This window comes from Megalobrama amblycephala, linkage group LG4, assembly GCF_018812025.1.
Source record: "Megalobrama amblycephala isolate DHTTF-2021 linkage group LG4, ASM1881202v1, whole genome shotgun sequence".
Taxonomy (NCBI): Eukaryota; Metazoa; Chordata; class Actinopteri; order Cypriniformes; family Xenocyprididae; genus Megalobrama; species Megalobrama amblycephala.
In genome coordinates this window covers 2,233,676-2,244,865 of record NC_063047.1, presented here as the reverse complement: position 1 = coordinate 2,244,865, position 11,190 = coordinate 2,233,676, and the positions used below count along the sequence as shown (strand labels likewise).

The window sequence follows — 11,190 nt, the reverse complement described above, 5'->3', positions numbered from 1 at the left end:
GACATTACATTCACAGTCACCAATGACTATAACAAATCACTGTTGATTGTAACATAGAAACATGAATTTTCTGTAAATCTGCTCTGAAACGATATTTTGTAAAAGTGTGATACACATAAACATACTGTACGTTCAAAATAGGACTAAAGGGCTGTCAACGTTAATGCATGCAATTAATTCAAAATCCTTAAAGCGTTAAAATATTTTAACGCATATTTAATGCAAAAAAATTACGGAAGCATATGAAATTGCGTCATAACATAATTTACATCATGCAGTTAGATGATCTTAAAGTCCATGATGATTATATCAGAGATGGCAGACAGAATTATTCATTCCAGTGTCTGTTTCGCTTTAAAACAAATACTCTCGCAAATAATCTCGTGCAAATTCTCTTTCAAGTCTTGCACCTAAACGGACAAATTCACACAAAAATTATGTCAACATGCCCATCTTAGCAAGTATCCTAACAAACATAGTAGGTTATGTCTCAAGAGAAAAATGAGACAAACAGTGCATGTGTATCAGTCTCAGTGTACTGGATCTTTGAATTATGTCTTAAAGGGACAGCAGTCTAATAATCCTGCGTAATGTTAATCATAAGAAGAAGAAATCACTTCTGACTGAATAGCTTTTGTAACTTAATGTTTCATCATTGAAGTCAGTAAAATGACCAAAATGACATATTTAAAGTTTTTGTTTTCCTGTGAAAAAACATTTCTTCATGCCTTAAAATAGCTTGAAACTAACTCTACACCCTCGCCTCAGTTAGTATACGCAAATCAATGAATATGCAAATCAGCCCCGCCTCCACTCACTGACACCAGCTCAGAGATCCACTCGGTCAACTTACTGAGGTAAACGCTGCACAATGGTGTCGCTCTTTACAACGCCGGACACGTAACGGTAATTAATATGATTAGACTTTTGCTTGACTATGTTAGGTAATAATGCATTGCTAATGTTACACAAACCATGTTCACATTCGTCATGTCAGAGTCAGACAGATGCCTTCCAACAAACGCTTTAACACCTCAGAACATCAGTGGAGAAAGGCATATAGTTCATCATAATTCTACGCTAATTCTACACAATTTTTCATATCAACAGAAAAATATACCAAGATAATCTGGCTTCTCTCGAGACTTCCCTGCTAGATCGCTGTTAATGATATGCTAAAGCCCACCGGCATGTTGACATGATTGGTTATAATGTAGTTAGTGACGTCACACACACCAGCGATTTCAAACCGCATTTTTTCACTTCCGTTTTAAGGAAAAATACTCAGCAATGGTGTTGACTGGTGAATTTTCACATGGTTTGTCTTAAAGCATATTAAAAACACCACATATAAACAACAATAAAAACTTGATTTTCACCACAGGGGGACTGATTCAATTTGATTATTTTCACAAATGGGCTGGTTTATACTGATTCTAAGGAATCAAATAGATGCATTTTTGAAAATATGATTTCTAAAATAAAATAGATGCATCTAGTTAATAAACCATGCCATTCATTCATTCATTCATTCATTCATTCATTTTTTTTAGTGTATTTAACTCTGTTAAGAGCATGGAAGAAATTTCTGGGTAATTAAATTGCTTATAAGGAAAACAAATCCTAACCCTTGTGGAATTAATAAGAACCCTTTTTAAATACTGTATGTCCAAAATACTAGGGGGAAAAAATGGTGAAACTTCGAATTGACCAGTCAGCATTCAGGACCATAACTCTATTTTATTATAATCAGCATGCATGATGAAACATTGAAACATGCAGAACCATTTTAAACAGAATTTAAATGGAAACCTCTGATAATCTAATGTCATTTTGCAGAAAAAAAAGCTGACTGAAAAAGAAATTAAACTAAAATGACTGATATGCAGTGTTTTAGAAAGTTACTTCAGAAAGTATTGCATTACCCCCATTACCCCCATTGCATTACTTAGTTACTTTTTAAGGAAAGTAATGTTACGTTACAAACACTTCCTCTCAACATGGCGACAGGAGAGGCATCAGTCAATAAATGTGAAAACAAAGTAACTCGTGTTACTGATTTGAAAAAGCAACTCAGAGATTAAATTGTACATTTAAAAGTAATGCGTTACTTTACTAGTTACTTGAAAAAAGTAATCTGATTACGTAACTCAAGTTTCTTGAGTTTCTTGACGCCCAACACTGCTGATATGCAAATCAGTTTAGTCTATATTCAGATTTTAAACATTAACGTCTGGATCCTTTTTGCCCAACGGCCGCACGGATCTGCTCCAGCAGCTTGTCTTTGTTGTTTGTGATGTTTTTTCCAGCGACCTCCATGAGATCAGTGATCATCTCAGCACTGTAAGGACCTTGAAAGGTCTTATAACTTTTCCACTTGGCCTCAATTTTATCTGAAGAAACATGAACACACTTAAATCAGAACACAGTTGATATTTCAGTTTTATTCAGGACATTGTAAGATTTCAACTTGCCTCCACAGTTGACCATATTAAAGAGAGGAATGTGGATCACGGTTGGAGTGTTTTTGCCTTTAAACACATAGAAATCCTTCGGTTTCTTTACGTCTTCACTGGGAATGTTGACCTCAGGGAAAGGGATGTTTTGTTCCTTGCACGTCTTTGCAGCTTCCTTCACTGTCTGCAGTGGAAAAGCATCACAATTGCTCTTATTTTTTTTAAATCATGAACATTTTCTTATGAGTGAAACTGTAGAGAATTAAAAATGTGTATAATACCATGAAAGGATCACCCTCACTGAAATCCAGTGAAATGATGAGGTCGATGTGTCTCTCTTTTCTCAGCACTGAGAAGTAGGGTGAGTTGAGCAACAGTCCGGCATCTTCAAAGTCTCTCGTCTCAGTTTCCTGAAGAGTGGAGGGCACTGCTTCACCTGAGGGATCACAGCATTATTATATTATTCACACAGAATTTCCAGTTAGCAGGTCTGTTCTTACCTGTCATGTCGTGGAGGAAGTTATAATTCCTACCCCATATCCACCGAGAAATGCATTTCATAATTCTCGCCAAAGCATCTGTAAAACAAATGCACTCTTATTAATTCAGTTCTACAGTTTTCAGGTTGAGTAAATAGTTTGTTTGGCCCTCTAGCAGTTGAAGCATAAAACTACAAGTTACTTACTGCGGAACATTGTTTTGATCGTTACGTGACGCGAGTTGTGGATGTTGATGAATCTGATCAGTGCGAATATCACTAACAACATCAAAACACCCAATAATGCAAGAAAGATGGAAAACTTGTCTTGTAAGTAACTTCTAGACTACAGCTGTTGTTTTGACTTGTTGAAATCGATTGTTTTAAAATAATGTTACAAGATTTTGGCAATGATTGCTATTCATATCAGATAACCGTGGAAACTATACAACTCTTCATATTCAGTTTTTTCTTCATATTCTCATAGTCTACAAAAATAATAAAATCACTTTGAAAACAGCTGTCGAAAAGCAAAAACGAAGGTAACATTACATGAACTTAATGTCTAATGTTAAAGTTTGTTTTTACGTTCATATTCATTGGAGGACACGCCGACATCTTGGAATTGACTCAAAATCTCACTGAGCTCGGGTTGATCGATGTACCCCGAGTGCACGCAAAATAGCTGACTTTGAGTGCCGTTATTTCCTAGAAGGAGTTGGGGAAAATTCAAAATATGATCTGTCTGGAACATAGCATACAGTAAGTAAAGATATTTATAGGCAAATACTCAAAACTGGTTTAGAGATTGTTACCAGCATAAAGATTGTTTTCTGAACTTAGTCGATGCAGCAAATGTACTGCTACTCTAATTATGTTGATTCATGTTTTATTACGAGTTCTGTCGCTTTCACTTTTTGCTTGTAAACTTGTTTAGTTTCAGTGTTCATTTGTTGTGGATTCAAGCTATTACGACACCTTCCACTGCATATATATTCATTTATCTATAGATAGACGTAAATATGAAAGTATGCAGTTTCATGCAAAATCCATCCCAACAGCTGTCAAATAGGCTGATTATTATGTTTACGGCAGTGATTTGGGGTAAGACAAAAATTCGGTTTGACAGTTGGATTTGTAATATACTCGCTCGTTATTTACATTTTGTTCATTTTGACAGTGTGGTTTTGATTTTGAGTTCTTATCGAGAACAATGTTGGCTGTATGGACTTCTTGACTACATGTTTCATTACAGGATCAGACAAGCATTTTGTTTTTTAATAGAACTAACTGGTTTTCAAAAGAACTAGAGGATAAAAAGTTATTTGAATCTTAAATATTTAAAATATTAAATGTACAGTGGTTTACGTATCAATCTGGCTATAAAAATGAAAAATTGCATATATTTGCAAAATTTCCATCCATTTGAATTATTTTAACACAAACTAATAAACTTAATGTAATGCATATTTGTCAGTCGTACATGAATGAATCAGTTTTCTATAATAGTGCCAAAGTGTGTTTTTTTTTTTTTTTTTTTTTTTTTTAATTCACAATAACCAGGTTGAAACAGGTTCTGACCTGTTTTATTGATGTGTGACTGTCAAATATGCATCACATTACGCTTATTAGTTTAAGTTAAAACAATGGATGGAAATTTTGGTAACACCAAGGTACACTAAGGTGTAAATCAGCATCCCCACAACTCTGGAAAAGTGGTGTGGAGAATGGATGGATGGATATTAGAAACATTTCAACCTACCCAATGGCCAGTAACCAATCTGACCACTCAGACTGTTGATTACATCCATGGTGTGACTCTTCAAATCCAGTTCATGTGCTTCTTCATCAGCAATTCTCAGTCCTTCCAGACGACTTTGGCCTCCAGAGAGGTCTGTAAAAAGACGTTAGTGAGTTCTTCTTATTCTAGTATGTGTATCTTTTTTGTATTTCATAATTGTTTTGAAATTTTGCAAAAATAGACTGTAATATATTATATATAAAAAAAATTATATATATAAAAAAAAAACATTTAATCATTAACAGATGGTTTTATCCAAAGCGACACTTACAAATTACACATTTTAAATGCAGATATGATATGAAATATGGCCTTTTGTATTTTATACATTTTGTTTTTAAAGTTTCCTTCTCAAATCTAATGGCCTGTTCACACCAAGGACAATAACTATTTTAGTGTTCACATCATCCAGACCAACACACAATATCATTCTGTTTATTAAAGGGCTAGTTCATCCAAAATGAAAATTCTTGTTCTAAACCTGTATGAATTTCATTATTCTGCTGAACACAAAAGAAGATATTTTGAAGATTGTCTGTAACCAAACAGTTGATGGGCCCCACTGACCTTTTTTCTACTATGGAAGTCAATGTCCATCAACTGTTTAGTTACACATAATCTTTCAAATATCTTCTTTTATGTACAAACGAAAGAAACTAACTGAGGATGAGTAAATTATGACAGAATTGTAATTTCTGCCTGAACTATCCCTTGAAAGTGAGTCCAACCTCAATTTTAAAAACAAAATGTAGCACTTTATTTACAAAATATTTATCTTAATATTAATATTTATATTTTTAGGTGAACTAACCCTTTAAGCACAAGCTGCACTTTTGTCATCTGTCACTTTAAATGCTCGAGCTCTTTAAGCAGGATGGATTCTGATTGGCTGACAATGTTTCTATTGTTCATCAGCTGGAAAAAATCGTTCTGAAAGTGATTCCAATGACATTGTTTCTCTGCTCCGTTACAGTTGTGGTGTGGACTCTGCTATTCTTTTATAGTGATTTTAGAATGATATCTTTATCATTATAGTTATTGTCCTTGGTGCAAATGGGCCCTAAAACTGTAATTAAGACATGAACACAAGGCTGTGATGGACATACAGACCAATCAGTGGCTTGTTACCGTTCAGTGTCTGGATGGATTCATCAAAAGCAGAAGGATCTTCCTCAGTCAAAGCAGAGAGATTCATGTCCACGAGGTTCATGAGCATCTGGTAAAACTCCTCGTCTGAAGCTGGAGCGATTGGATCTTCTTGTCTGTGCTCTGATATGAGCAGTAGCTCTTCTCCCCTCCTGAGTTCGAATCCCGCCGCAAAAATGTCTTCCGTCTCTGCACTGCTCTCCAATGCTTCCAGTCTCATCACATGCTGTTCTATAAAATTTCAATTCTCAGCATCATTACTCCAGTCTTCAGTGTCACATGATCCTTCAGAAATCATTCTAATATGCTGATTTGCTGCTTAAGAAACATTTCTTCTTCTTCTTCTTCTTTTTTTATTATTATTATCATATTTTTATGAAAACTGTAATGCACTACTATTCAAAAGTTTGGGGTAAGATAAAAATGGATACTTTTATTCAAGATTGGTCAAATGTGACAGTATAGACATTTGTAAAGATTTCCATTTCAAATAAATTCATCAAAAATCCAGAAAAAAGTATCATGATTTCCATAAAATCTTCCATTAAAAAAAAAAACTGTTTTCATCATTGATAATAATCATAATTTTTTTTCTTGAGCAGCAAGTCATCATATTAGAATGATTTCTGAAGGATCATGTGACACTGAAGACTGGAGTAATGATGCTGAAAATTCAGCTTTGATCACTAAATTACATTTTACTTAATATTCACAAAGATATTAAAACATTTGAAATATTACTGTTTTTGCTATAATTCTGATCAAATAAATGCAGCCTCATGAGCAGAAGAGACTTCTTTTTTTTAAAAAAAACATCAAATCAGGGCTGTTAATAGTTAAATGAAATTTATAAATAAAGCCTAAGAAACGCTTTACCCTTCCTCGATTCCTGAAATATTGTTTCCTTTTGTTGAAATAAATCTGAAAAACAAAACAAACAAATAAATTCAAATGGATGGTAATGAAATAACTGTTAAATTTAAGCCGAATTCAGTCCTCAGAACCTTTTATCTTTTGCCAGAGCTGTTTCTCAATCTCCACTTCATCAGCTAAAGCGCTTCCGCATAGAGCTGCAGAAAAACAGAGAATATCCGGCAACATTAAGTTTACAATAAAACAGTGGACACCCTAACACATAACATAAATAGTACATTTTTTATGCCATAAGCTAATAATACAGACCTGAGATTTAGGTTAATGATGTACAGTGTGTAATGTAGAATATAAGCTGATATTACAAATATTAAACTCCCCTTTAACAGAGTTTGTTACCTTGCAGGTACAGCATGTCAAATTCATCCTGCTGATATTTCTTGGAGCCTTTGTGAAACTTGCTACCAAAGTTGGAGGCGTCCACAAACGCTCCAGTGAGAGAATAACCTGCTTCATGAGGAGTGATCTCGAACCAGGGGTCTGTGGACAGAAACACGTCTATATAACAGCTGAAACAAACACATTATCTCTCTCTCTTTCAGACAAACACAGACCTCCGATATTGCGTTGTTTGCACTTCTTGTCGATCACGGTGTAGATGGGAAACGGGACTTTACCATCTTTACTGTGCTGGCTCCACTGCTCTGTGAGTGTGTGTTCGTCGATCTATAGAGAACACAGTATTTGCAACTTCATGTTATTGTAGAGACCGGGGACAAATACATTCAATTTCTTCAATCACCAACAAGTTTAACTTAAAACTTGTGCAACAACAGTCCTCTTGACACAAAGTGTGTCCTTGGCTTAAGGGAATGCAACTGTTTTGCTTATTAATAGACTCAAATGTCTATGTCAGGGCATAAATCCACAAGAAATATGAATTATTGCTTGCTTCGGTGTTGTCACTCCTCATAGTCCTCGTGCCATCCTATAAATAATTTTCTAGGTCTGTCCCGGGTCAGGAATAGGCTATTTACAGACCTCTTTCACAAATGTCGTGATGACCATCACTGCCCAGATGTCAGTCAAACTGAAGTGGTCTTTCGCATAATATTTCTTCAGTTTGGCAAATGCTTCTTTCCAGCTGACTTCAGGACCGCTGAGTCTCTTGATGATCTTGTTTTTCACAGTCTCTAGTTTGGTGGACCAGTCTGGTTCCTGATATAAGGAGGCCATACACCTTCAGAGGAACAACATATGCTGTCAATTTTGGCATTCAACCCATCTGTGTGTGTGTGTGTGTGTGTGTGTGTGTGTGTGTGTGTGTGTGTGTGTGTGTGTGTGTGTGTGTGTGTGAGTGTGTGTGTCTCAGTGTTCATACCACGTGGATCCAGAGACTCCGCTCAAATAAAGGATGGAGTCCAGAAGACCTGTTTTCTGGAGCTGAACCAGGGATCCCAGCAATCCCACCATGGCTCGTTGTCCTCCTCCAGAACCCAGTAAGGCAATGTTTGGCATCTCATTCTGAAACACACACACACACACACACACACCATTCAAAGCATTATATTATCCACCTTATTTTTAAAGTAAGAGCCCAGCTAACAGGGAACATTCTCAGAACTTTAGTGAACGTTCTGGCAAGGTTCTCTGAAAGTTATGAACAAACATTCCTCAATAACGTTAATAGAATGTTCGTTCGATGTTGTCTGGTCTTTATGTTCTCAAAATATTAGCATAAAAAGGTTATTTGTACATCGTTCATGGAGCATTATTTATTTTCTAAAATGTTTAGTTAGATGTTCGACTAACATTTTTAAATGTTAGTACACAGTAAAATCCTCAGAGTAAAATCAACTCTGCTCAGAGTACATATGGTCCCTCTCTAAATAGTGTTAAAGTAACACTGAAGTAGAGTTAAAGTTAATGAGATAATTAAGCAATTAATAAGGCTGTGACTGAAGTCAGTTGTAGTTCTTGTGTTTCTCTTTTCTTCAGTGATTCTGCTTGTTAACAGCAGGTGTTCATCACTAATGCTCAATCATCACTTAATTAATTGCTTAATTATCTCATTAACTTTAACTCTGCTTTAGTGTTACTTGAACACTATTTGCAGAGGGACCATATGTACTCTGAGCAGAGTTGATTTAACTCTGGAGATTTTGTTAGCAAAACTTTCTTAGAACATATTTTTGTTTGCTGGGAGTGTCAATGATTGTAGACCAACAATTTTTTGGTCCTGAGACTTCCACAGAAGATTTTTTTTTTTTTTTTTTAAATATTTAGACCAATTCTATTATTGATTGCAATCAGGATGTGAAGAGAGTTTCAACCAGTATAACAAAAAGTGTTTATGAAAAACATTGCCTACCCTACCCTGAGAATTCTTTTTTTTTTTTTTTTTGGAATCACATGAAATGTACTACTTTTTATTGTTTGCATTAAGAAGCGAAAAGAAAATAATTGTGTTTAAAAAAATGAACTTAACCATTTTTATAAAGAAATTTACAGTGTTTTTCTGTAGGATAGTAATATAAAATGTGTAACGGTCAGGAATTTGTTGACATAGCATTGAAGTGTAGTTTGTACGTTTCATTGTTATCTGAATGTGTGAAAGTGACGATGAACTAACATCACCTTGTAATCAATGCTATTAAATGATTAGTTCACTTTCAAATGAAAATTACCCCAAGATTTACTTACCCTCAAGCCATCTTAGGTGAATATGACTTTGGATGTGGATGGAGACACTTTCTTTAGCTCATACTCATTGGTATTGCTTACTGCCATTAAAATATCTGTGATTGTGTTCTTCAGAAAGAAGAAAGTCACATACACCTAGGATGGCTTGAGGGTGAGTAAATCTTGGAGTAATTTTCATTTGAAAGTGAACTAATCCTTTAATGTTGATGCATCATTGTTGACTAAGAAGTGTTTCAGTGGTTGCTTGCTAAGAATGGCATAGTTTAAGAAACTGATGTGACATGATGTTCATCTCAGATATATGAAGTATAAAATAAGATGCTTTACCTGACGGCACTTTATCTGAAGCTTCTTCAGGCTTTGTAGAACAGATTTTCTCCTTCCGTCTATAAACTCTGCTTCATTCTTATTCAGAGAGGGTTCGATTCGCACCTCACCGCTGCAGCGACAGATAGAAAAGTCCTGAATTTAACTTATTTGATATTTAGATATTTAATATTCTAGATTTCAATGCAATTAAGTCTGCAGTTTATTTTGAACAGTTATTCTCAGTTAGAATTGAATTGTGTAAGTAATAGTACAAAACTTATTTCAATGCTTCCATGAATCTGAGCAGATTACACACCTTTCCTGGGGTTTGGATGCACTCATCTATAAAACAATAGAGTCCACAGTTTCTGTTATTTGAGATTATATATATATATATGTATATATATACATTACTGTCTATAATACAGCTAATGGTTTGGGACGTCATGCAAATTTACATCCGTATAGTTTTTATTCTAATAGAGTCAGATAAATAAAATTAAAGGATCAAAATAGCAGCACTGTAAAAAAGCTATTGCTGAAACAACATTATTTACTTTAAGCTTAAAAATATATACTTACTATTCCTGTAAATCCTGAGTCTTCACCAGCAACACCACAGCAGCTGTTATCTTGACATAAAGACAGAAGATGCTTTATATGGCTCTGAAACTACATTGCAAGTCCAGACATAATCATGACGGTGAGGTTATGAATCATAAATCATTCACAGGGACCAGGAAAATTTTGCTATTTCTTTGTAAATAATCATGCAACTTATTTTTTTTTTTTTTCGTGGCAAGCTACAGGTTGATCTTTTTGTTCATATAAGGCTCTTTTTACTAAGAAAAGGCAAAATACTTCAGACACATTACGAGGGATAGGGATGCTTGCATGTTAAATTAATAATGTTGTGTGATATTTCATTTATGTTTGTTTCTATAACACACATTTAAGGACATTCTAGAAAGTAATTCGTAGAAGTGAGTCAGTATAATGATCCATATATACAGGGAGGCAGATGTAACTAGAATATGAACACACTCGCTTAACTGAACGTTACGAATTTTCCATATAAAACCATTATAAAGAACATACTGCTTAATGCATTAAGACCAAAGAGGACCAAATTCTATTCCACAAAAGGTTCTTTTAGATTTTTAAAATGTTCTTTACACAGAGAGAAAAAAAATATATTTTTAATAATATAAGAACAGTTCGCTGGGAAAACAAAAATGGTTCTTCTGTGGTATGCTTAACATTATGTTAAGCATTTGAGATCCAAAACCAGTTTGATCTGGTCTGGCAGGTTTTAGGAGGACACGGCCGTCAAAGACGTTCTCTTTTAAACACAAAACCACTTTCAGTGTGATTCATTTCCACTGATTGTTGGTAAATATCTTCATCCTCCATTTCAGGAGCTT

At 34.7% G+C, this 11,190-nt stretch overlaps 1 protein-coding gene across 1 annotated transcript; it reads right to left on the bottom strand.

Moving 5' to 3' along the window:
- Nucleotides 1-1,720: 1,720 nt before the first annotated feature.
- On the bottom strand, nt 1,721-10,772 carry LOC125266253 (cytosolic phospholipase A2 gamma-like). Its single transcript, XM_048186747.1, has 15 exons — nt 10,349-10,772; nt 10,083-10,108; nt 9,785-9,896; nt 8,136-8,278; nt 7,796-7,994; nt 7,369-7,480; nt 7,154-7,294; nt 6,886-6,951; nt 6,758-6,802; nt 5,864-6,112; nt 4,697-4,828; nt 2,957-3,034; nt 2,738-2,892; nt 2,475-2,640; nt 1,721-2,393 (listed from the first exon to the last, which is right to left on the bottom strand). The coding sequence occupies exons 2-15, from the start codon at nt 10,106-10,108 to the stop codon at nt 2,227-2,229; spliced, it is 1,791 nt and encodes a 596-aa protein (XP_048042704.1). The 5' UTR covers nt 10,349-10,772; the 3' UTR covers nt 1,721-2,226.
- Nucleotides 10,773-11,190: the final 418 nt, after the last annotated feature.